Raw genomic sequence first — 27,718 nt, forward strand, 5'->3', positions numbered from 1 at the left:
ACCTTGTACTGAAATGAACCCAATGGACAGTTAAAAGCAGTTTTCCATTCATCCCCCTCCCGGATGCGTATGCGAAAATAGGCTTCCCGTAAATCCAATTTAGAAAAGACCTTCCCCTTGGACAGATGTGCTAACATATCCTTTATTAAGGGGATTGGATATTTATTCGATATGGAAGCGGCATTTAATCCGCGATAATCTGTGCATAATCTCAATGTCCCATCTTTTTTCTCACAGAAAAGGACAGGGGCGCCAACCGGCGAGTTTGCCGGCTCGATGAAACCCCTGGCCAAGTTCTTATCCACGAAGTCTCGTAGCACCTCCAGTTCCTTCTGGGTCATGGCGTAGATGTTTGGCTTGGGTAACGTGGCGTTGGGGACCAGCTCTATGGCACAATCAGTTTTACGATGGGGCGGGAGCTGATCCACTTCCTTTTCCCCAAAGACATTAGCAAAGTCCCGGTATCTGTCTGGCAAGCCCTCCAATGGAGGCACGTTGAACTGTGGAGCCATTGCGCCAGCCCTCCCCACTGCAGCCGACATTAACTGTTCCGCAGCTGGAGCCTTGTAAAAGCCATCTGGAAAAGTCAGAGTTCTATGCTCCCAATTGATATGGGGATTATGCCGGACCAACCAAGGAATCCCCAGAATGACAAGGGGGGTCCCCACAGGGGCTACCACAAATTGCAACCCCTCTTGGTGGGTGCCCAATTGCAGAGCCACCATGCCTGTGAAATGAGTCACTGGTTTCCCTCCCGCCATAGAACCATCCAGCTGGGTGAAAATCATGGGCTTTTGTAATGGAAAAGTAGGCAACTCCAAAGCAGCCACTAGATCAGGGTGCATTAAACACTTCGAGCACCCTGAATCGATCAACCCCCACACCTCTACGGTTTTCGTGCTGGATCCTAACTTCAACTTTACGTTTAAAGTGGGGCAATTGCCACTCACCAACACATCCTTGCGCCCATCATCCACCACCTGCCCAGAGGCGCTTCTTAAAGCAGGTGGCGGGCATTTCCCGCCGGTTCTTTGGGGTCTTGTTCCTCCTCTCCCTCATAGTAAGGAGTCTCCTCGACTTCGGTCTTACCCTGGGCTGCTCTCATCTTCCTGGGCAGTGTGGGCGACTTTCCCGGTGACTTTCCCTGCCGAACTTCTGGCCGGGGTTTCGGGCACGCAGCTGCTCTGTGCCCTTCTTTTCCACACCGCAGGCACTGACCTTTTGCAAAGCGGCTCTCCTTCTCCTCCTGCCATACCGTTCGCCCCGTTCTGCCCGTGGTGCCCGTGGACTTGGCAGCTCTTATCATGGCCATTTGCTTGGGACCCTTCCTGCTTTGTGCAAACTTAGCGTAGGCTTGCTCAACGTTCCCTGCCAGCTGGATCCAGTCATATAGGGTAATAGGATCTTCTCTTCCCAACGACCATCTCAGCAACTCGGGCCTCAAACCATCCTTAAACATTTCTATTAAAGTTGTTTGCGATCAATCATCCACCTTTGCAGCTAAAGCTTGGAATTCTAGGGCATAGTCTGCAACGGACCTTGATCCTTGAATCAGTTCCCTCAGAGCCACCTTGGCTTTCTCTTTAGCTAATGGGTCAGCAAAATGCAACTTGAGCGCCCACAGGAATTCTTCGAACTCGTCTAATTCCAGGGCATCCATCTCAGTTAATTGGACAAACCAATCAGCTGCCCTCCCCTTCAGTTTGGTGTCAACAGCATTTATCTTAGCCCTTTCAGAAGGAAACAGCCTCCCAAACTCCTCCATATAGCTTTTAGCATTGGTCAGGAAAAATGACAGCTTAGTGGGATCCCCATCAAACTTGACAGTGAAATCCCTGTATCTCGCGCCCTGCGGGCTCCTCTTCCTCTCCTTCTGCTTCTCTTGGACACAGGGGATCTTCCCAATCGGGGGGGGGGGAATTCGAAATCCTGACTTTGGGATTTCTCTTCTCATCCTTATTTTTCCTCCTTCCTCTGTCTTCCGAACGCCGTGGGGGCGATGGGGACGAACGTCTGGGACTGCTAGATGGTGATTCCGCCCGATGCCTTCTCCGATCCTTCTTCCTCACACCCGAGGGTGGGGGGAGAGATGGGGACGACTGTCTGGAATGATGTTCCCTTCTCCCTCTGTCCGGGCCCCACAAAGCCAATGATATTTTCATCATCATTTCTTCTAGGGACTGCATCCTGGCTTCCCACCCTTGTAACCTCACAGGGGTCTCGGAATCCTCCGACCCTCTCTTATCGGTCCTGGCTACATTCGGGGACAGTGGGTACCTCTGCTTCCAAGACTTCTTTGACGTCCCTGGTATGCTCCTCATCCCACATCACCTGTTCAGCCGGCGATTCTTCTGCTTTCTTAACCACTTTAGATTTCACAGTTTTCCCTTTCGCTGGACTGGAACTCGAAGTCTCCTGTAGGTCCTCCGACTCCGGAGTGGGGGCCTTTTCCCTTCTCTTTACTGTGGAATCCGGCTCCCCCGCACTCGAATATTCACTTTCTCCCGAGTAAGGAGTAGGCTCAGTCATCGCTAACTTTATTTCCTCACAGATTACTCTGGAAGGATGTTAATGGTAAAATTTTATGATTCTCAGCTTTATGTAATGATTGCCTAACCTAATTGAACCAGACTCACAAGTGTAACTTTATGAAATCTGATTTATTGAAGGATTAGCATGCAAATACAGAGAAAGCTGAGAATGAACAAAAGCACGTGAATTACAAACTAAAAACGCTCCGTGCGAACGAAACCCCTCCCTTCACCCAACCGGTTCAAACTCCATTATCCCCAGGTGCTGGCAACGGACAGTGCCAATCGCCTGGGAAGAAAACTTTGAAACCAAAGCGTAGCCCAAACACATTCCAAACCTAGAAAGCAGATAAGCAGTCCAGCGCAACAATGCCTAACTGCACCCCCCAACCCCGCATCAGTGAAAGGCATGTGAAACGTTACGATGTTTCGTAACGGGGAACATGACAGAAGGTCGCAAAGGGCAATCACGTGACCGCAGGACGCTGCAACCAGTCCTAAGTGTGAATTGGCTGCCAAGCGCCCGAATTTTGTTCACGTGACCGTGGGAGTGCTGCAATGGTTGGAACTTGAAGAACTGGTTGTAAGTCCCTTCGTTCAGCGCCATCATAACTTTGAAGAGTCGCTGAACGAATGGCCAAACTTGAGGACTACCTGTATTAATGAATGACTGAATAAATTACTGATCAACCTTTTCAGTCAGGTTCTATCACTAATTCAAGTAATGATATAGCTAGGTAAAGGTAAAGGTTTCCCTTGACATTAAGTCCAGTCGTGTCTGACTCTAAGGGGCGGTGCTCATCTCCGTTTCAAAGCTGAAGAGCCGGCGTTTGTCCATAGACACTTCCGTGGTCATGTGGCCGGCATGACTAAACGGAACACTGTTACCTGCCCGCCGAAGCGGTACCTATTAATCTACTCACATTTGCATGTTTTCAAACTGCTAGGTTGGCAGGAGCTGGGACTAGCAACGGGAGCTCACCCCGTCATGCGGATTTGAACCTCCGACCTTCTGATTGGCAAGCTCAGCAGCTCAGCAGTTTAACCCGCAGCGCCACCACGTCCCATAATGATATAGCTACCTTAAAAAAAAAATGAACTACAAAAATGAAATGGTTGAAACTTCATGGCATTTTGGAATATAATCCTGAACTCTTTTAAGAGTCTGTGATTTTCAGCCACTTAAGTTTTTAAAAAATAACCATAAATATTTTTTAAATATAGGTAGGATTCTTCCCGTATATAATTTTTTATTAAGGATTTTTATTACAATAGCAAAAACTAATACAAATTAAAGAAAGAAAATAGAAAGAATAAAAAGTGCAAGAAAAAAGAAAAAAGAGAAAAGAAAAAAGAAAAAAATATAATTGAAGTGCTTTCCAACCAATTACAACAAGTATAGACAAATTTAGTAATTCTTAACCTCCTATAAGGTTACAAACAGATATCTCTTCATCCCATATCCCATCTCTTATCTTAGCAAATCCATAAAACATCAACTTTTCAATCCTGCTGTCAGCAAAAAGTCCATAAAGGGTTGCCAGAACTTTGCCAAAAATGTCTTATTTTAACCTCGATCAAATAAACCAACTTTATACTCCTTCCTTTTACTTCTAACAGTCTTAATCTTTAATTCATTCAAATATTGTCGTAGGATTTGATTTCTCTTCCATTCTTCTTTATCCCATCACACAGACTTCTTAAAGGCTTTAACAAGCCTCTTTTATAGATTCAATAAGAAAACATTTTCCAGGGCATTCTCTTGATTTGTCATTTGTATTTCCCCTTTAATTCAGCCAGTTTCTTTTGCATACCCAATAAAGCATCCTTTTACAAATCATTCTCTTGGCCTGTAGTTCCATTTTCAATACTTGCTCTATCTTGTCAGACAAAATTTGCTCCATATCTGTCATTCCCTATTAACATCTTTTGGACATAGCCTATCCGTAGAGTCAGACATCATTACTGACACTATTGACATTGTAGCTACTAATTTCTGGCTCCATTCTTAACCCTTAACCAATTTATTACTTTCTTAGATCAAAACTTTATTTAGCTTTTTGCTGTTTATTTCAAATTCTTTAAGTTCTTAAGCTTATAATTAATTTTTCTTTTGTTCAGAGTTGAAGCTAAACTCACCTGGTAACTTTTCAAACTTGTCGTTCCAAAGGTCTCTAATAGCTTTAAGATGATTTATAGGCCATTTCCAAAAGTGATTAGAAAGTGAGACTTGCAAATTTAGTGTCCTTTAAAAGGCATATTTAGTTCGCCATTCCTCCCCCGGAAGTCCCAAATGTAGTAGGTAGGATTCTATGGGCACCAATTACGGATTTCAGAGTAGCTGGGTAACTATGGGAGGATTTGTTTATATAATATACAAGTATTTACTCATTTTTCTCCAGGAAATCATGCTGATTTATATAGTAATCCTTGTGAGGTACACTGGCCTGACATAGTAACTTGCCCAAATCATCCAAAGTGTTTCTGTGACTAAGGGCAGAGCTGAACTTAGGTCTCCATCATAGTCCACTACATCGTTCTTAGTTCTAGCAAAGCCAGAACAAGTAGATGTTAGGGCTGTGCAGCCCTTCAAATTTGAAGACAAAAAGCACTTCAGACCCTGCAAAGGTGCTCACCTGTCAGCAGCTTCTTAAACAAAATATTGGGGGGGGGGGGGTTGCACAGTAATTCCAAGGCAAATGTATGAGTGCATTATTATGTACGCAAGTGTTGCTAATGTTGCTGAGGTTATTGAATTGTGAACATTATTATGGGAGAGATGCTGAGAGCAAGAGTTTCCCAGGGCAGGAATGCTGAGTATACCAGTGACCAACAGCCTTGTAGAACCAAGTATGAGAAGGACAAAGCGGTGTTTCCATTAGGCTATGGGAACAACTGGAGGAAGCATCTATTTAACCTTTGAAGAATATCTGGAAGCTTCAGCTGGTCCAGAATGCAGCAGCGTGGGCTATTTTTGGTGCCCCTAGGTTGTCACATATAACACCGTTGCTGCGCGAGCTGCACTGGGTGCCAGTTTGCTTCCGGGTCCAATTCAAGGTGTTGGTTATTACCTTTAAAGCCCTACATGGCATGGGGCCAGGTTACCTGAGGGACCATCTCATCTCCATTACATCAGCCCACCCCACCCGATCATCCAGAGAGGGCATGCTGCGGACCCCGTCCATAAGAGAATTTCATCTGGCGGGGTCCAGGAAATGGGCCTTCTCTGTAGTGGCCCCCACCCTTTGGAACATCTTGCCCCTGGAGGTGAGGCAGGCCCCTTCACTCCTGACCTTCCAGAAGGCCCTGAAGACCTGGTTCTGCAGTCTTGCCTGGGATGGGAAAGTGAATAACCATTCTTGGGGGTGGCTCGCACCCTAGAGTCCCTCCCACCAGCCTGGATTTTATATCTTTCTTGGATTCTATATTTATTTACTGTATTTTATAATAATTGTTTTTATGAGATTTTAACGTTTATATTTGGAGCCTGATTTTATTGTAAACTGCCCAGAGTCCCTCTTTTGGAGGAGATGGGCGGTGGCAAAATTTGAATAATAAATAAATAAGAAGCTAGTTTAAAAGGGTGTAAGAAGTGACTACACCTTCATTCTGTTAGTGGACAAACAACGGTTTACATGGTCTTAATGTATAATAAAGATTCTTTACTACCCTTGCCACGTCAAGTATCTAGGAAGCTTCAGTCAAGAGTCAACCAGGTAAGGGAGAGAGCCTGACGTTAATAATAGAATGCATTTTTTGTCTGATTTTAGTTAAATTGTGGTAAAAATCTTGAATATTTCTATCAACCAAAATTCCAAAAATAAATAAATTTCTGTCAAAAATAGAAACTATCTTTCGAAGCGAATATTTGTAGCTCAGGGTTGAACTATGGAGTCCTTGGTGCTCTCTGAGCCTTGTTGTTTTCTTGCAGACATTTCATTGCCTGGCTAGGCAACATCTTCGGTGCAAAGAGGGAGTGGGCCTTGCTCTCAGTTTATATACCGTGGCTTGTCCTGCTTTGTTGGTAGGGCTGTTCTTCTCTCCTTGGGAGTTCTTTTATTAGGCTGTTGTTTGCTGCTTGGTTGATTGTCTGAGTTAATAGTTCCTTGATTAGGGTGTATTGTGCTGTTTGATGGTTCATCTGGTGTTAATCCTAGTGTTATTTTGCATATCTGGGTGTTGATTGCTGACAAGGGAGTGTACTAGTCTTTTGGCTTTTCTATTGTCTCTTTTGAATGGTATGTAAATGTTGTTTACCTCTATGTGTCTGTTGATGACTGCTCTGTCTGAGTGCCAGGCTTCCAGGAATTCTACAACCCAACCAATAGAAGCTATGAAAAGGATAACACTGCCATACATCAGAAACATCTCACAAACCACCAACAGACTGTTACAACCGCATGGCATCACCGTAGCACATAAACCAACTAAAACTCTTCAAAACATATTAAATAACCCAAAAGACCCAATAGCCCAAGAAGAAAAAACAGGAATTATTTACAACATACAGTGTAAGGACTGTAACAGCCACTATGTAGCACAGACAGGCAGAAGACTAGCAGAGCACATCCATGAACACCAACTTGCAGTCAAGAAGACACGATGAGAACTCCTTAATCTCACAACACATGGACAGACTCAACCATAGCTTCAACTGGGAAACTGTGAGCGTCCTAAACCAAGCCAAACCCAAAAACGCCAGAGAATTCCTGGAAGCCTGGCATTCAGACAAAACAGCCATCAACAGACACATAGAGGTAAACAACATTTACATACCATTCAAAAGAGACAATAGAAAAGCCAAAAGACCAGTACACTCTCTTGCCAGCAATCAACACCCAGATATGCAAAAATCAACACTAGGACTAACTCCAGATGAACCATCAAACAGCACAATACACCCTAATCAAGGAACTATTAACTCAGACAATCAACCAAGCAGCAAACAACAGCCCAATCAAAGAACTCCCAAGGACAAAACAACACCCCTACCAACACAAGCTGGACAACCCATGGTATATAAACAGAGAGCAAGGCCCACTTCCTTTTCGCACTGAAGATGTTGCCTAGTCTGGCAATGAAACATCTGCAAGAAAACAACAAGACTCAGAGGGCACCAAGGACTCCACAGAAAATATCTTTGAACAACTTATTATCTACCCTCTATGATCTATAGACACAGAACATTTGGAATTCATAAATAAATTCTATGCATTCTTTCTCTCATTTTCTCATTTCATTTTCTTGTAGTAACACTCTGCATCAAAAACATTCCTCTTACCTTCATTTTTTGAAGAATTATGAATTTTTCCTCGCCAACCCTTTATTTTTGTGATGTCATTTGTCTTTCCAGTCCTTGAAATAAAGTGAAGTCCAGCATCTGGAAGTATAAATGAGTGAAGAAAAATGAGAACAAAAGACTACTCAACTGTGCAATCATTTAGTTTGATAAACAGGTTAAAGAATGTGCTCAATATAAAATATGGTACACACGTAATAAATACATAGCCACCACCATGTACTTGAAATGTTGCTAAGACAACAGCCAAATAAAAACTGTCTTGGGGTTCTTCTGGACTCATGACTCCTGCTCAAAGAACAGGTGGCAGTCATGGTTAGGAGGGCCTTTGTGCAACTTCATGTTGTGTACCAGTTGCACCCTTTCCTGGATCTTGAGACTCTACTCAGTTACTCATGCCCTGATCACCTTTGGAATGGATTACTGTAACATATTCTACATGGGGCTGCCCCTGAAGAGTATCTAGAAGCTTCAGCTGGTGCAGAATGTGGCTGCCCAGACAGTTATGTTCGCCCCTGGATGGTGCATGTTAAGTCTCTGTTCGGTGAGCTGCACTGTCTGCTTCTGGGGGCAATTCAAGGTGTAGTTTTGACCTTTAAAGCCCTACATGGCACGGGAGCAGGTTATTTGAAGGATTGCCTCTTTCCAGTCACATCTAACCATCCCATCAGGTTGAGCAGGAGGGGTACAGTGCGAGTCCTGTCTACCAAGGAGCTACATCTGGCAGGACCCAGGTGGTGTACCTTTTCTGCTGTGGCCCCCACCCTATGGAACATTTCCCCCTGAGGTGAGATTGGCCCCATCCTTACTTGCCTTCCAGAAAGCCCTCACGATGTGGGTTTTCCATGAACCTTGGGGGTCCCATGGGTTGATGAGCCGGCAAGATGGTTGTGTGCTGTTAAGCGATGGCTGTCTCTCCTGCTTTCTTGAGTTTTTATCTTTTTTGTTTTTCTGTTTTTACTTAGTGTTTTATGATGTGTATTGTTTTTATATACCGTACACTGCCAAGAGTCACACTTTCTGAGATGGGCGGCTATATAAATTTGTTATTAAATGAATAGTTATGTTTGTAATTCTGAAAAAAAATACTAAAAATATATATTGTTTTTTATTTTTGTTTTCTTTGGAGATATAATGCAATATTACAAATCGGGTATGTCTTTCCATTTAAATCATTGAACTTAAAACAAGTCAAATTCTATAAATGTTTAACATCAGAATATTGTATGTACTGCTTATGGAAGCATCCAATTACTATAAATGCAATTGGGCTCACTTACATTAACCCATACTGTGGTTTGTTTTGAGCTTAGTATATGTTAGCCCAGCACTATAATAAACCATGGTTTATGGATTAATATGGGTGGACCTGGCTACTGATTCATCCAGTATCTACAGCTAAAACAAACAATGTACTGTACAATGTGTAAACACAGCCACATTACTGAACAATACATCTATAAGGTAAAGGTAAAGGTTTCCCTTGACGTAAAGTCCAGTCGAATCCGACTCTAGGGGGCGGTGCTCATCTCCGTTTCTAAGCCTTGGAGCCGGCGTTGTCATAGACACTTCCGGGTCATGTGGCCAGCATGACGACACGGAACGCCGTTACCTTCCCGCCGAAGCGGTACCTATTGATCTACTCACATTTGCATGTTTTCGAACTGCTAGGTGAGCAGGAGCTGGGACGAGCAACGGGAGCTCACCCCGCCACGCGGTTTCGAACCGCCGACCTTCTGATCGGCAGCTCAGCGGTTTAACCCGCAGCGCCACCGCGTCCCTATACATCTATAGATGGTATCAAAAAGCAAAACATGCTGTACTGCTGCAAATCTCTTTCAAAGATAAAGAACTACTCTGAAACTCATTTTAAGCATCCCTTATTAAGATGCTGACTTACCAGCAGAACTGGAATCAGCTCCTACATTTTTCCATGAAGTAGACCCATCTGAATAACTTAATGGCAACTGCACACCCAAATACTTCAGATCAATGCTCATTGCTGGGTCCACAAAATTCAATTTTAAACCCACTGCAAAAAAAAAAAAAAAAAAGAAAGGAAGGATGCTACCTGAAATTTTTATACCATTATGAAAACAATTTTGTATGTATATCAGAAAAACGCTAAGAAGAAGAAAAAATCAAGATCACTGTCATCTTTACTCTTGCCAGGATTTCATTTTACAGAATACAGAGCTAAAAAACACAATACTTTTCAATTGGTTTCCTCTCCAGTATAAAATATTCCACCATAATTAAATATTACATGGATACAAAGCTAACCAAATTTAATGCTACAAAGTTTCCCCTTAACTGTTTGCAAAACAGCTTCAAATGTAACTTAAGAAGAAATCTAGCTGGCAGTATGTATGGCTTCATCAAACAGTATCAATACCCAATTTAAGTTGAACCAGAGTTCAACTTAATGAGAAAGGTACAGTACCAAAAAGAGGAGGGAAAAAGCAATCTACACTAAACTCATGACCAAAGTTGAAGACACAATCCAAATTAAGCCTACAAAGCCTGGATTTGGCTTTTTCCTTTCCACTTCCCACTGTCAGTATTTCTTGGATCCATAAGCAAAAACACATTTTCACGAGACAATCTCACAATTTCCCAATTCTACTACAGCCCCTGGTGTCCTATTATACTGTCCCTGTTCTTCAACTCTTAGGATTGTTTTTGCTGGGAGTACATGCATAGTTCTATTTATCTATTTCTGGAATCCATCTGGAAGAGTCTCCACTTCCAATTTCTTCACTTTTGCATGTTCAGATGCTCAGAATCTTTTTTCCTTTTTTGGTAATTAAATGAGCACAGTAGCAAAGCAGCAATTTAATCAATCAATCAAAGACTGAATGCAATAGGAGTCCATAGGAACTTGATGGGGTTCCCTGAGCGACTACGCGGGAAAAAAACTTCCAAATGCAGCCAGGAGCATCAACAGCATCTTTTGTCCAAGACTTTTATCCTGGCTCCTTAAGAGAGCAAAAGATGGTTGAAAGAGAGGTGATGAATACTTCATTAAGAGAAGTGACTTGCTTCCCATCTTGAAGGAGTCAATGGAGCATCCCTTCCTGAAAAGGCAAATTCTCAATTCCACTGTGTTGGACAACTTCTGCCCAATCTCCAGTCTTTTTAGAGAAGGTTTTAGAAAAGTTGGTAGGATTACAGCTGCAATGTACCCTGAATGAAGATTATCTGGATCCCTTTCAAAGAGTGTACAGATTTGGGTATGAGACAGAAACTGCTGTTGACCTCCATCAGAATCTGGATGGAGGTTACACAGCTCTCTTGATCCTATTAAATCTCTCAGTGGCACTTAGCTTGACCTGGATATCCTCCTAGATCACCTACAAGTGTTGGGAGTTGGAGACATTGTTTGTGAGGGTCACACTCCCAAGTCAACTGGTAGTTCCAACTGATAGCAAGGGGGGGGGGGGGTAAAGCATTGAATTTTTGCTCTGATATGGGAAATTATGGGGTTTGGGATTCTCCTCCATGGTATTAATTTCTATAAGAAACCACTAGCAAGCTGACTATCATCAATATGCTGATGATACACAGTTATACAACTCTACCCAGAGCTGAGCAGGAGATGTGCACCTCATACACAGCTGCTACCTTTGCCTGGGGAGCTGCCACCTCTCCTGCCTCGCCTGGTGATAGAGTGAGCCACACCTTGCCAGCCTGTTGTACTGTGCTCTTCATGGTCTGTGGGTTATGGCTCCATGCACTGGTGGTGGAAGTTGAGGCTCCTCCACCCACACTGCCACCCTGCCTCCTCTGCTGGCTCCGTCTTGCTGCCTCCTCCCAGCCAGGCCTGATGAGCTCCTTTCAGCAGACAAGGCTTTGCCACCCTCCCACCCTCTCACCCAGTACCTTGATGCCAGGCCAGCACCAGGAGAAAGAAATGGCCAGCTAGGGACAGCAGCAGGGGTATGCGGCCAAGTGCAGGGTAGCCAAAAAGGGCAGAGATGGGGAAGCTAGGTGGCCAGGGTGAGTTGAAGCAAAGATGGTTCGCTCAGGGAAGAAGCATGAGGCCCTCACCTAATAACCATGCAGTCCTCCCCTAATGACTGCTGCTAGGACTGCCGGAACTGCTTTCGCTAAGCAGCACAGTCACATAATGTTTCACTTAACTGCTTCATTTAGTGATGGAAATTCCAGTCTTAATTAGGGTTAAGCGAGGACTACCTGTATTGCATTGCTGGCCAACAGATTTCCAAGTACTGGCCCATATGCTAGTATTAACCTATACAGGTTATAAAGTTGCATACAACAGGAGTGATATATAAGCCTCAGTGTGTGATAAATACAATTCAATACAACACAACACAGCAAGCTCTATAGGTCATGAAGTCAGGCTACATTTGGGAATAACTCTTCTAAAGAGAATCTTTCAATTCTATTCATTCGACCTGGGAGGAAATGCTGCAGTTGTCAGGTTAGAGGGGAAGAAGCCTGGAAGCAGACCTTCTCATGGTGGCCTCTGTTCTTTGGAATAAGCTTCCTCATTAAGATCTAGATAATTCCCACATTTGTCATCTTCAGAAGAGCAGCATGGCTTTTTCCACAAGCTTTTGGAGTTTGAAGACTACTTATTCAGGAAGAAGAGCACTGAATTCTGTTAATTTTTATCTTAATTTTAATCTTGCTGAAGTTAATTTATTTTATGCTTTAAGGGTAGGTTTAATTTGATTGTTTTATGCTATTTGTTACCACTCCATACCACCTCTAGATCACTAAGTAGATGGTATCAGACACTGAAGTCAGATAAAAAGATGAAATAAGCTACAACAATAATTCCCAACTGGGATTGTTTTTTCAAAGACTACACAGTAATCCTCTTGAATAATAAATATCAGATTGCCCAAAATAAAAGCTTATGTCACTAAAACGGTTATACAGGGAAAATGCAGACTACAGTTCATGAATAGTATTTGTATTAACTCAACTAGTATGCTTTTCAAAGATAATACATCCCAATTCAACTGGTATGTTTTGTAAAGGATTCAGCCTTAAATCTATCCAAATTAATTTCCATCTGATACAAATTGCACATTATTCTGACAGCAATGAAGATCTACTGTAGAGTAGATCAGTAGATCTCTGAATTTTCATCAATCTAATCTTCACATCCAATAAATGACAAATAATACAACATTCATAATTTACATAACAAGAAAATCAGGAGTATTTCATAGAACCTACCTTCTTGAAGACTTGGATGTATTACTTGTTTGTACTTAAAAGACTTTAAATCTTCTAACAATTCTTTTTCCAGCTGTTGTATTCTTTGACCATCTGCCAAACATTATATATATATATATATATATATATATATATATAAAAAAATTTTTTTTAATACATTCCCAAACAATTTTAGTTAGGAAAATTAAGACTGTATGGAAAAAAGTAACTTAATCTACGAGACAAGGGCCCATGAAATGAAAGCAAAAGTAATTTATTCACTACATTGTACTGTTGAGCCTGGCAAGCTTAGTGGGAATTCAGAGATTCATGTAATGTCTGTCTTTATAATAGAGGGAGTGAAAGACAGCCACGTGGGACCACACCAGGGGTATAAAATGTCTAAGCTGAAAATTATATTAGATGGAAGAACTGATAATGATATAAGGAGGGGTAATTTAATCCTTCCAGGCCTCCCCACTGTAATCCTGAGGAAAATCCCCCATTAGGAGATCATCCCCAGACTGAGTTCAATGGGAGATCCCCCATATCACAAGCTTCAATCCCCCGTTTAATGGGGAAGAAGATACTAATTCTGCTCTAACTCTGTTAATAATCAGAACTTTTAACTGATAAAACTAGTAGCTTGATATACTGTATATTAGCTAATCAATTCAATTCTTGTTACCTGAATCAGTGCATGGATTACATGTAGTCAGTGAATTGTTCAGTGTATTTTGCAATTCTCTTTCTTCAGCTCTATCAACAGTGTGGATATCAAGTGCTTCCTATATGCAATAAAGAACATACTTTGACAAAATGCTTAAGCAGGGTTTATACTGAAGGCAATCCAAAGTTACAGGAAGCTACACACTGACATTAACTTAAAAAATGATGTAGGTAAGCACATTAAAACTTATTACATTTGAAAATGGCAAGAATTATAATAGAGAACCCCAAACAAGTTTAAATTCTGGATATAGATTTACCTTGGATACAAAGGATACAAAGAGCACTCCATCCACATCCTCAAGATCAGGTTTAACATCCAAATGAGTACTACCAGTTCCCAAAGAGGCATTATTACTTGTTGTGATGCACTTTGCAATGTATTTAGGTGGCCTCTCAGCTTCAGGTAGCTTTATTTTCCGTGGTCTTCCTCTTTTCCTTGGGCCTGACACCCCAACAGTTTGATTGCCAGCAATACTCTTGCTAGAAATGTGAGTCTTCAGCACATTTGTCTTGTGCTCATCAAAGATAACTTTAGCTAAAGAAGGGCTGCTGGTGGCAGTGGCCTTGAGATTACAACTAGATTCTTTCTCTGTTGTAGTGAGACTGCTGTATGTTTCAGTATTTCTCCATAGCATATCGCTTTCTGAAGGAATCTGTGGTGCTGTCTTTTCAGATACCATTTTATCAGTTGTAATCTTTTTTGTTTCCTTGGCTGCAAAAGGGCTAGAGATGCCATTATTTTCAAAATGAGCAGAGAAAGTATCTAATGAATGAATCAGTGGAGACTTTTCATTCTTAGAAGCTGACAATAAGGCCTGTGAAAGAGCAGAGACTTTCACTGTATTCCTGGTTATCGCACAGGGTTCTAGGTAAACTACAGGCATCTTCCCACTATCCAATTTTAGCATTTTTGCTTTGGCAACACCCAACTGGCTTATTTGTTGTTCCTTGTGCAATTCAATATCCATTTTGCTTATTTTACTGTATTTCTCCAGCTGCTGCTCCAATATGGAATCATCACTATTGGAATATTCTTCTGCAATGTTATTGGTTTCTTCCTGCTTCACACTTACCCCTTCCATGCAAGTAAGAGGTCCATATTCATAGTTATCTAATGGTTCTTCTTTAACAGACACACTGATTCCTCCCTTTGGATTGAGCTGGGATGTCACATACGACATTTTTTGACAAGGGCTAGATATTGGACTGAAGAAAAAAAAAAAGGAAAACGCTCAATTGAAGAAACAAGCAGAATCTCACCTCTCTTTTAGAACAGGCATAGAAAGTACACTTAGGTTACACAAAAAACCCACTCCCTTTAGGCATTACTGTTTATCATTAAGACACATCACTAGCATTAAGGTCAACTCAGCAGCAACTTTATGAACGGCCAGTTCATCATTTAGAGCAATGTTAATATAGAAAAATTTTAAAGTTTTGGCTTGTGAAGAGAAAACATACTCTTTCCACCAAAAGACTAGGCCAAATAAACTATACATTCCCCTTCTTCCTTCCAACAAAACCTCAGGATGGACATGGAGTCAGAGGAAGGGAAGAAAGTTGGATGGAGATGAGGAAGGGGTAGAAGGAAACAAAAGAGAAAGGATTAATGCATTACAAAAGGAGTTAAAGTTCACTAAGTGAATAATACCAAGCAAGAGCTAATTTTCAAGGGCATCAATCTTTTCAACAAGCAATGCTGCAGTCAACAGCCTCTTCTCTATCAACAAATATAATTATTTGGAGGCAAATAACTTGACTTCCTGAGCCTCGTGTGGCACAGAGCAGTAGGCGCCAGTATTGCAACCGAAACTCTCCCCACAACCCGAGTTCGATCCTAGCGGAAGCTGGATTCTTGGGTAGCTGGCTCAGGTTGACTCAGCCTTCCATCCTTCCAAGGTCGGTAAGATGAGCACCCAGCTTGCTGGGAAAGGTGACGATTGGGGAAGGCAATGGCAAACCACCCCGCTCTATAGTCTGCCAAGAAAACGTCGCGAAAGTGGTGTCCCCCCAAAGGGTCAGACATGACTCCGTGCTTGTGCAGGGACCTTTCACCTTTCACAACTTGACTTCCTACTGAGGACTTCCTATTGGGAATAAATACAGTATATCACAATACAATATATTGAAAAAGCTGATAATTTGGAACCAAAATATTCATCCTGGAACTTGTAAGTAGAGTGTTTAAAGCAGTACATCAAGCACTGGTCTAAAGTGAAGGCAATTCCAGACAGGGCTCTAATAAGATAAAGTTTTCAACACTGCGTAAAATACAAACATTCCAAGTTTTATGCACCTATTTGGCTGAAATTATGTATTTAATATTTATTTTAAAAAAATACATTTATTGTCAGAATTTACAAATGCATATATTCCGTATCTCATTAATTTTCACTAATATCACTCCGTTCACCTTCTTCTTACACTATGGCATTTAAGATACATGCAGCACTCCCTCAGGCACAGCTGGTGGGCAGTTTGGGGGTCCTCCTGGATTCACAGCTCCTGCTCAAACAGCAGGTAGCAGCCATGGCTAGAAGGGCCTTTGCAGTTTCACCTTGTGTGCCAATTGCACCTATTTCTGGATCGAGAGGCCCTACTCACAGTAACTCATGCCTTAAGTCACCTCCCAGTTGTATTAGTGTAATGCACTCTACTTGGAGCTGCCCTTGAAGAGTATTCAGAATCTGCAACTGGTTCAGAATGCAGCAGTGTGGACAGTCTGGAATACGCTCATGTAACACCTCTGCTCCAGAAGCTGCACTGGCTTCTAGTGCACTATTACCTATAAAGCCCTACATGGCATAGGGCCAGGTTATTTGAGGGATCGCCTGTTTGATAGTCTCTGCTCACTTCACTAGTATTAAATGGGGCTAGCATGCTCCAAGGTCCCTCCTATCAAGCAGTGTCATCTTGTGGGACCAAAGACACCTTCTCTATTGCAGCACTCCCAGAAATCTAGATGGCTCTGACCTTTTGTAAGGCACTGAAGACCTGGATGTTCCATCAGGCAACTGGGCCAGGAGGTTAAGTGAGCCCTGCTGAATGATCTGTTTAGTTCTTGGAAAGTGGGATGATTTTCAGACCTCAGGCATATATTATTGTTTTTGGCTATTTATTTTTGTAAATTGTGTCATTTATAGTTTTAATCCTCTATTCATTGCCTAGTCACCACTGTGTAATGGGTATTTAGCTGTTTAAATAATGATCACATGAATACTAATTATCTTTAAATAAAAAAACACAACCCCACCTTTCTGATGCTTCTTCCTTTAACCTTTGATCATCAACTGCATGCACATCTGTCTCCATGAGATGTAAGAAGTCATGATATGGACTAAAGGACTCTCTCTCCAGATCTGGGTCACATATCCCACTAAGTGGTGGCTCTAGTCCTCTCCGTGCTGGATCCAAAATGTCCCCTTCAGGGAGATGTCTGTGATTGCTAGGAGAACTAGTAACACTATTGCCTTCATGCTCTGAGCTACCATTTTGCTTCACATCACGCTGAAGTCTACTACTCAAGCCATCCTCTCTGAATCCTTTAGCAAATGGATTATAGTCTATTTTTAGCTGCGTAATTTGGATGTTTTGATAGGCAGTCACAGCAAAGAATTCTGTCTGTGGAAAAGTAAAAGTACAGACATCAGGACCATTCAACTGGATAACCTCTGTAGCTTTTTCAGCAGGCACCAGGTGTAGTCGAGGTAAATAGCGGTGCATGGAATGCAGAATGATATGCCCTTCCTGGTCCAGTGTATTATTAGTAAGCTTCAATTTGTAGAAAGATACTGGTTGATGCATCCAGTAATGACCAGTAGAAGGTGATTCAGGATGAATAAATACCCTTCCCAGCACATGGGGTTCTGCCTTTCCACTGGGCTCCCAAGTATGACCATTCCATTTATAGCGGAAGTTGTCAACAGGAGAAATATCCATGACTAGGATATACTTGAGGTTGGATTCTAGTCCTGTTATCCAGTAACGACAATATGGAAACATTCGTCTCCCTTGTTTTGTCAAAATCATTTCTGTGCTGCGATGATAGAATTCATTCCACATATTATTGTTGTCAAGAATAACAGTGATGTTTCCTGAAGTGCAATCAGCTGGAAGGTACGACTTTGCCTTAGATTTCATTGGCACTGCGGCACTGCTGAGAAGACTGCAGTTATCCTGATTTGAAATCAAGGTTCCTTGGTCAGCTTTTCCAGTGGTCTGCTTCACAAGAACATAAAGAGCAGGTGCTGTGCCTGACATTGTTCCACTATTCTGGTTTCCTAATATAACTGGTTGTTTCTCCATTATGGGAATAGTTGAAATATCTCCAATATTTTCCATATTTCACAATTCTGGCAGTTTTACTTCACTGATTTTTAATCATCTGTAGGGGAGAAAAATCAATGAAATAACATTCATACAAAATAGTTAAGCTACTTTCTTTATCATGGGTTCCCATATAACATTTCACAGTAACAGAATTACAGGTAGTCCTTGACTTAGGACGACTGGGACCAGAATTTCCATCGCTAAGTGATGCAGTCATAAAGCGCAATGACACGTGACCTCATTGCTTAGTGACAGCAACCCAGCACTCCCTGTTGCCGTCATTAAGCAAATTCCACCAGTTGTTAGCTGAGGACCTAAGCCATTCCTGGTTTGGTCCCTCCCAGCCCCGAGCCTCAGTAAGTTAAGGGACTGCCTCCAACTCCCCTCACCCGCCTATCTCCCTCCAATCTCTTTTGGCCACCCTGCAACCTGCCTTACAGGGCAGTGAGTGGCCCCAGAACCACACGGCTCTGGGGCTGCTTGCCATGCTGGGTTTTTCCATGGAACTGTAGGGTTTCACAAGAACATGAGGTTCCATAAGAGACTATGGGGGAAAAAAAATAGCCAGAGATATTCAGATATTCATAGCAATTTTTCTAAGGTGCAGCAGAAAAGGTAGGTCTTGTCAGTTGACATTCAGAAATCTGTGCTCATGACAATTCATTGCTTTGCCTCCCAGTTAGGGGCTCTGAGAACCTTTTTTTTAATGAGCAAGTTCTGCACTCTGAAAAAGTTTGAAAACAAATCTCAGCAACAGGGAACCTAGCTGAAAATTAGGATTTGTTCTGTAAAATGATCTGAGCTGTTAGGAATACGTTTGCCTTTATTTGGCTTTGTTTCAGTTTGGTATCGTGCACCCTCTTTCTGCCTGTTTTGTCTGTGTGTTCTTGACTAGAGGGGCAATTAGCTGAGAAAAACCTCTTTCAATTAGTTGTCCAATTTAGGTAACAAATAGCAACAGAGGTCAATTACATCAATATACATTGATGACATTATACTAGATGACATTTTCCAACGAATTCATGTGAATATTATATAACATAATGATTAAGAAAGACCCTCAAGGTCATCATAAGCTAACAACCATCATGCAAAACACCAGCCTCCCAACACCATCTTTTGGATATGAACAAACAGGAACAATTGGAACTACTGAAAGAAGTTGCTGACAAGGCTCAATTCCTGCCAGACAGTCCAAAAAGATACTATAGTCAATGTTTCTGAAAACTATAAAAAGGTCTAAATGAACTATACTCACACATTTAATTTCCAACACAGATCACAGATAATCAAGCCCTATTGGTCCCCTATACTTTAACCACAGTTGAAGCTTACTTTAGCCATACTGTAGTTCCAAATACTATTTAAGCCTGAATAGGAAGCTTGGATATACAAGTAGTCCTTGTTTAACAACCTTAATTAGGACCAGAATTTCTGTTGCTAAATGATGCGGTCATTAGGCTCCCCTGCCCCCACTGCCTTTTGCTCCGCCATCCCCTGCGTTCCCCTACCCTTGCCGCTCCCACTGCCCCCACCTGACCTTCCCCTCCTTCTTCCTCCTGCTGCTGACAAGGCACAGTCAGCAGCTGCCTTGGGAGGGCCAGGTTGGGCGCACCTTGTCAGCAGCAGGAAGAAGACACCAAAGGTCAGCTGGGGGCAGCAGAGGGGGTAGACCACAGGGCAGCCAAAAGGGCAGAGATAGGGGGAGGTGGGTGGGGGGAAGTTGAAGCACACCCTGCAGTCATAAATGCAGGTGGGCTGCCAAGCACCCAAATTTTGATCACGCACAAGGCACTGCAATGGCTGTAACGTCGAGGACCGGGTGTAAGTACCATTCACTCAGTGTCAAAATTTTGAACGACTGCTGAACGAATGATCATTAAGTGAGGACTATCTGTAAAGCAGAACCACTCCTGGAACAGCCTCTTTGCTGTCCTGGTATTGGTTCTCATCCCACGCACAGATTCAGTTCAAAAACCAAAGTGCTGGAGAAGAGGGAAGGCCTCCTATATACAACAGATCTAACTTTAATAGACAGCACCACACAAAAATATGTCCAATACAGTATCTGATCTGAAATTCTGCAAATGCAAGCTAAACCACTCTTCTATATTTTCTATGGTTAAGTATATTTGTACTGACAAACCTTTGTTATAGTCATCTTCTATTTCCAGAAGCTATTGTATGTGGAGACATTAGTCAACTTTAGGAAGTTGTCAAAATAGAAGACAAAAGATAAGTTTGTCAAACAACATTCTGTTTAATAAACAGAAATCAAAATCAGTTATTTTTCATAAACTAAATCATTGTGGCTTTTTTTAAAAAATATGAACAAAAATCCTGACTTTACATTAGGGGTGAACTAGTTCACAGGATCTTACGTTTACTTTTAATACTGGGTTGGATCCAACAGTGTTGCAACTCCTCTGACAATTCCAATTAGCACATTATTATTTATTTTATTGTTATTTATTTTCTATCCCTTTATTATTTTCATAAATAACTCAAGGCGGCAAACATATCTAATATTCCTTCCTCCTCCTATTTTCCCCACAACAACAACCCTGCAAGGTGGTTATTCCTTGTATTCCAACCAAGTTAGAACACAAATAATTCAGTATTATAATAATTGCTTTCATTTCCCCACCCCCCTTCTTGGACTACTTATAAACATTTTCATTACAGTGTTACATCTTGAAAAGTTATTTCCAAGTATGAATTCTAAGAATAATTAAAGTGTTAACTTTTACACTAGATTCATCAGCTTGGAGTAAAGCTTTTCAGTTAACTAGTGACTGTACAGTAATTGCCAAATTGCCAGTTTGGTCTAGTGGTTAAGGTGTTGGGCTAGAAACCAGGAGACCGTGAGTTCTAGTCTTGTTTTAGGCATGAAAGCCGGCTGGGTGACCTTGGACCAGTCACTCTCTCTCTGCCCAACTCACCTCACAGGGTTGTTATTGTGGGGAAAATAGGAGGAGGAAGGAGTATTTGTTATGTTTGCTGCCTTATTTATAAAAAAAATAATAATAAAGGCAGGATAAAAAAATTGTTAAATAAATGTAGAGGATTCTTAGCACGGTAGATAGTATTTTAGTGTGTTTTGGCAATGTTTGCACTGATGGCTCATCAGAACAGTGAAAGACAGGCAAGTGTCAAGTTCTGATCTTAACTAATCTGATAAAAAAGTAAATCCTTCCACACCTTTTCCCTGATTCATTATAGTTGTAATTTACTGTTAACTTCCTACTCAGAGAAACCAGGAAGTGGAAAGGGGAATAGCACAGGAGATCATATCATGGTCTCAGAATGAATGTTTATGATACGGCTGCAAAATAAACCATCCTTTGTCTTCTCAAATTTCAGAACATTGTGGGTTCCAAACTTTTCATTGAATCTAATATTTACAATTCCAGTGGCTTGGTTCAAATATTAAGCAATAGTTCAACATTACAAGAAAATGCATAGCCTGTTACTGGGCTCGCACCCTCTTGCAGTCTTTTTTTCCCTCCAGGACAGCCACAGGATGATTAAGAAATTCTGCTTCCATTTAGATTGAACAAAAAATACAGTTAGTTTCAGTCCTACAGATTAATTATGCGTAGTGAAAACAAGACTTCATAAACGTTATTTTGAACAATGGCTTTTTTTTTTCAGCAAGCCAAGACTAACCAATTTACATGAGTTCAAATGATACAATGAATTCTAAATTTCTCCTTATAAGTATACAAGAGAAGAACATAGGGAAACACACAAGCATAGGGAGGGGAGACTAGACTTGTTCTCACTGTATTAAATGCTAAGTGTACGTTACATCCAAATACAGACATTGCTGAATAAACTCCTTAAGGTACTTCATATTTTTAAACCATAGTTTGTTGAGCAAGCCACAGTAGCCAGCTCTGAAAAAAATTGCTAAGGGCACAATTCTTAGTCTGAAAAGCAAACCAACCATACCTTATTAATATTATGAATGAATGCAAAATTGTGAGCAAAGTAGGTATGGTATATATACCCACCAATTTAGGGAAAATAATACTTTGTAACAACAAATACATATTAGGTAAAGGTAAAGGTTTCCCTCGACTTAAAGTCCAGTCGTGTCCGACTCTAGGGGGCGGTGCTCATCTCCGTTTCTAAGCCTTAGAGCCGGCGTTGTCATAGACACTTCCGGGTCATGTGGCCAGCATGACGACTCGGAACGCCGTTACCTTCCTGCCGAAGCGGTACCTATTGATCTACTCACATTTGCATGTTTTCGAACTGCTAGGTGAGCAGGAGCTGGGACGAGCAACGGGAGCTCACCCCGCCTACAAAAGTTCCATTTGCTGCAAGTAAATTTTTTTAAAAAATTAGAAAAAATAACTTAGTGAGTAGCCATAATATAATTTGTTATGTGAATCCAGCTATTATTTTGTAAACCACTATTTATGGTTTAATATGCTCAGTGACCTTTGTAATAAGAGAAAAGAAAAAGAAGCCAAATCCAGAGAAAAATTTATATGGAAAAGAACCCCCTTGGAAGACCAAGTTAAATGGAATGATGCCAGGCATGGGAAGGAGGGAAGGAAGGAACTTTGAAAGTAGCCCACTCTATTCAGCCAGCTTCCCCAATGCGCTGGGAGACATGTGTAAGAGGGGCAAAAAAATCACCCTCCATCTGTTCCTTTTTAGTTATTTAACTGGATAAAGGCCAATACATTTATTTCTAGGCCTGTACTTTAAAAAGAAAAGCACAACTGAAATATTTATGCAAAATTAAAATGGCATATATACAAGTAGAACGAGCATATTAAAAAGTTACATTAAAAAAAGACCAATAATTTCCAAAAATACAATGTGCAATTTTATTTATATACACATATCACTTCAGTTGAAAAATGTACCAAATCACAAAAAGAATCTGATTTCAATATATATGCTTAATAGGCTCATTTAAAAAAATTGAACATGCCACACCGCACTACCAGATTCTACTTAAAACTGGACTTTTCTACTGGTAAAATGGAGGAGTAGTGACTAATCATCGACTTTAATTCAACAGAATGCTGTTACACCAAAATACAAATAAGATGATTGGATTGATGAGCATGATAATTTTAAGTCTACCATCCTCGAATATTTTATTAATTTTGGAAAAAAGAAAGGACTACCCCTACTACAGCTTGAATATACCAAATTGATAACTCAAACATTACTCCCATTCCTTAAAAGAAAATCCTGTTTTTTTCTGAAGTATTTGCATAGACATAAGGAATAGGGAAATCAGGAAATCATGCATTAAAATCCACAAACACAAAACTGAATGACCTTGAATCAGTCACTGACTAGATCAGCACACTACACTAAATCATGCTTTTTATAGTTTAATTTGCCACAATTATGTCAGAATCTCTGCATGTCATCCAGTGACTTATTTTGCTTTAATCTTTGCATGGATGAACATAACCATTTACTTCACAACAAACCTATAAAAGTTGACTTTCAGCAGTCTAGAGCAAAATGGCTTGTGGAATTTTATTACATTTTATTAGAGCAAAGAAAAAACTACCAAAGAGCCAAACGAAGTGCTATTTCTATCCTAAATCATTCAGAGCAAGAATTTAAAAGGAATCTCAAACACTAATATACAAGATCATAGCAGTAATAGGACTCATAAAATATTTTAATATATTTGAAATGTAGATTTTACTTTTTTCTACAATCTTATGTACATTCCGTGGTCATCCGGATTTTTGCAGTCCGGATCCAGCACCCTAGTAGACCTTGGTTCATGTTTCCTGACTTTTCAACTAGTCATCCTAGAAAAGTCACATGCTCCCAAAGACAGCTGCAGACTGCCTACTTCCTCCTGCTTTAAGGTTGCACTCCCACGACACATTTACCTCTGGATAACTTAATCATAGCTTATGAAATAAACCCGATTTCCCATGCTGGCATGATGCACAGAACGATAAACTGGACGAACTAGTTGGGTCTGCAGTTGAGTGTGAATTGTGGTCTAGAGTGAAAGCCCACGTACTGTAGTTCAGGGTGTCCTGCGGCCCTACCTTAAACAGCGCAGAGCTCTGGCCCGATTAACCAAAGGTAATGTACGCGGTACCCACGCACAGCCAAACCGCCACACGCGGCTGAGTCAACAAAGGGGGCGCTTGGCGGGGAAAGAAGAGAGGGAAACCGGCGAAGGAAAGGCCGAAGGCCCAAAGGGCAGGAGCGCGCGTTCGAGAGCCAGCGGCCGCCCAGCGTATGGCAGGCACGTACCCTCCCCAAAGGCCACGGGGTGCGATCCTTCGGCGCAGCCCGGGTTGGCAGTGGGAGCACAGGCGCCGCTCCTCGCTCCACACACGACGGCGCCTCGAAAAGCGTGCTCCGCATGTAGCGCGAGGAACCTCCCTAACACGCGAGGCGCCGCGCGCTGCCGCCCCTCCCCCCAGGGGCTTCGAGCCGACGCAAACGGGTGTTAATTTTCTCAGCTAGCAGCCTAGACAGCAGGAGGTATGCGAGACACGCGGAAAGTTGCGCGCGATTCGCTCGTCAGTCGAAAGCAGGGTAAAGCTCTCCCCCCACCCGCGCACACACACAGCCCCGCGCCGCCCCCCCCCGCAGTTACCGTGCGATCGCGAGTGGGACGGTGTAACCCCCTCCCCCTTCCTGCAATGTTCACAGTCAAATCGTGTTATCCGATGGAGAGAACGTGCGCACGCACCCATGTGACGTCGTCGGCGCGCCTGAAGGGGCGCAGGCGCGGTGTTAGCCCGCGCACCACCTCCTCCTCCTCGCCTGCCGCTTGTCACGTGCTTGTGGTGGATCTCGTCTTCCTTTCTTTCAATCTCTTCCCTCAACACCCCCCCCCCCATCCCGTTTTCCCTAGTTGTTTCGTGCCTGCCCGGCTCACTTCGTCCGGGCGAGTTCGCGGCTGCGGGGAGGATAGAACGTTGCGGAATCCGGGTTTCTCCATCCACCACCAAATGCAGGGACTCGCCTTGCAAGGGAAGGGAGAGGATATGGGAGGGGCCCGCTTGACATTGCTCGTGCTTAAAGCGCCTCATTGCCGCTTTGCGTATCCGTTTCGCGTTTACTCGAAGCACTCGGGCGCGCCGAAACTTCGCTGGCTGTGAATTTCCGGCCCCGGGCTCTGGGTTTGCGGGCGCCGTGCGGGAGCAGTCAGACATCCCCACAACGCCGTAGGAAAGTGTGGAAGAGGGCTTGTCCCCGTTCCCTGATGGGGGATAGGCTGAGGGGGAGCCTCAACCGTGTCGCGCGAGCGGCGTCCCGTTTTCAGACGGCGGCTCCTCCCTTTGCACCTCCTGCTCCTTTCGCTGCGGAGGAACTAGCGCAAGAAGCGAGCCAGCCATCTCTCTCCACGTCTGTAGGCGCTCGCTCCTCCTCGATCCACCGAAGTAACGCCGTGTCCTCCGACGTTCATCGACCCTCGTTTCTCTGGCAGTTGGCCTTTGTTGCTCGCCTAACCCAAGGACAGCGCTTCGAGGCCGCCTGTGGGCTTCTCTCCTAACCTCCTCTATTAGACATCTTTTTACTTCCTTTAAAAAGTGGGATGTAATCCAATAACTTCTGATAAATCATTTTTTATTGAAGAAAAGTTAGGAAGCTGTAACAAAAGAATTCCAGCAACTGCTGAGAGCAAGCCTTATCTACAGAATCAACATTCAAATCCTTTTGTGCTGCTTACTCTCTCCCTGGCCCCCTTAAGGCAGGAGGCTTAGGATCCATCTGTTCTTCCCTTACGCAATAGTTTGATCTGCTATCATGTTGTTTCCTCGAACTGCGTGAGAACTGTGACAGAAACGAGATGAGCAGAAGCATGCTCTTAGGGCAATTCTCAAGGCTGCAGCCTGGGGTGGGAGGCGGCAAGTGGGGCATGTGCCCCGGGTGCAGCGCTGGTGGGGCAGCCAACGCCTCCCTCACCAACCCCTGGGGGTGGATGGGTGCAGAATCCATGTTTGCCCTGGGTGACCCAGACCCTAGTTGCCGGCCTGCAATTTCTTTCGATAAATATCCATTCCTTGCAACAGATTACGTATTACTTTCTACTAGCTTTTGCACATCTTCAAGTTTCTCCAGTCATTTCCCCTACTTGGTAGACGTTCTACTAAAGGACATAAATTAATATATTTCTGCAGTCTTGGGAATTTCTGTATCACATGCAACATTAACTCTTATTTCCCCTGTCAAACAACCTCCTTGGTTTTCTATACATTCATACTCAGATTCATACTCATAGTTGCATGAAACACTCCACCTAATATTTGCTATAAATCTCCAATTCTCAGCAAAAACCATAGCATTGTCCGTTCAACCTTGTTTTAGAAAAGTCTGAGGAATAAGAGATATTATTGGTGATGCACTCTGGAAAACTGAGAAACCAATGAATTCCAAAAAGAAGGCAATATGTATTTCATTGACTGTAAGAATGTCAAGCTATGGAATGTATTTAGGAAGATGTGAATTGTAACTTCATACATTTGTGACTTTCTGTAACATTTCTTTTTGGTCTGTTTCACATCCTCTTTATATCTCCTTTCTTTTTATTAAAGTGGTACGGATACTTCCTTTTCCTGGATAATTGTGCAGAGTTGAGAGCAGAAATTGAAGAAAGGTGATAAAGAAGATTGATTTTAGGTAATAGTATTTCCAGCGACTTTTCAAAATAAATTATAGTTTAATTTATGGGGTTCTTTAAGCAAAGTAACATGTCTGGAGCATTTATTGGTATTCGTTGAGAGCTATGACATGAAGTGTCTTCAGCAAATTTTAACAAAATGTTCTTTCTCAACCATCACTACAGCAATTTGTCAAACAGCAATTTTCCAGACAGCCAACACTTCTTTTGACTCCAACAGCTCTTCCTCACGGCTATGTGAATGCACTTTCTCCAGTTCATAGGGCAGCACAAAAAAAATTCCAGCAGACTGCCCCATCCTCATTGCTGAGGAAGAATAATGCTGTATTCTGAAGCCTTGTACTGCTTCAGTAATAAGACCAGTGAATTGTGCTGTCCTCACAGATTTAACATGAGACAACTTAAGGAAAGGGCTTGTGCATACAGAGGGTAAAGCTATCACCCTCCCATTCTGTGAATCAGGCACTTCCTTTCCAGTAAAGCAGATTATGTTCTCTTGCTTTACCAAGCAGGACCTACCCACCCCCTGCCCCCAAGCACCTTCTGGAAATCTTCAGGACTGTCAAAAATGGTCCTCTAGTCCCTGATCTATGGAGGGATGGGCAACTTTACATTTGGTGGAGCTGAAGAGCTGCTTCCCTTCTCCCTGGTGTAAGAGAATGAGGGGTAGAGAAGTGAGTAGGAAACTATTTTCAGTTGTAGTTCAAGTGCCTCTTTAACCAGTATCTCACTTTAAACAGGATTGGAGAACTGTTAGCTAAACAGATACTTCCTACTTGTCTTTTATTTCCTCCCTTCTCAGTAGAAGAGATGGGAGGGAAGTAGCCTTTTAGCTGCTAGTTCTCTGACCCCAAGGATCCGATTTGTGAAATTGGAGCATTATTGGCTGGAAAGCTACTTCCACACTCCTTTTGCCATCCCGAGCCCTGGCCTCCTAGGGATTTGTAGCTAGGTCTGCCAGGCATGGCAGGAGAAGTGGGGAGAAGTAGCTCCTCG

The 27,718-nt window shown here is 42.5% G+C and overlaps 1 protein-coding gene across 3 annotated transcripts in view; it reads right to left on the reverse strand.

Annotated features, from left to right (window-relative positions):
- The window catches only part of MGA (MAX dimerization protein MGA), a 94,176-nt gene extending 69,401 nt beyond the window's left edge, over positions 1–24,775 (reverse strand). For all 3 annotated transcript variants that reach the window (XM_063289916.1, XM_063289915.1, XM_063289914.1), the window contains exons 1-7: positions 24,692–24,775; positions 17,009–18,139; positions 14,013–14,961; positions 13,712–13,811; positions 13,045–13,137; positions 9,731–9,862; positions 7,813–7,911 (exon numbers count right to left, since the gene is read on the reverse strand). In XM_063289916.1, the coding sequence (XP_063145986.1) occupies positions 7,813–7,911; positions 9,731–9,862; positions 13,045–13,137; positions 13,712–13,811; positions 14,013–14,961; positions 17,009–18,096 (2,461 nt within the window). In that variant the 5' untranslated portion in view covers positions 18,097–18,139; positions 24,692–24,775. The remainder of the gene's footprint in view (positions 1–7,812; positions 7,912–9,730; positions 9,863–13,044; positions 13,138–13,711; positions 13,812–14,012; positions 14,962–17,008; positions 18,140–24,691) is intronic.
- Between the last annotated feature and the right edge of the window lie 2,943 nt (positions 24,776–27,718).

The sequence above is a fragment of the Candoia aspera genome, chromosome 1 (assembly GCF_035149785.1).
Source record: "Candoia aspera isolate rCanAsp1 chromosome 1, rCanAsp1.hap2, whole genome shotgun sequence".
NCBI classification, from domain to species: domain Eukaryota; kingdom Metazoa; phylum Chordata; class Lepidosauria; order Squamata; family Boidae; genus Candoia; species Candoia aspera.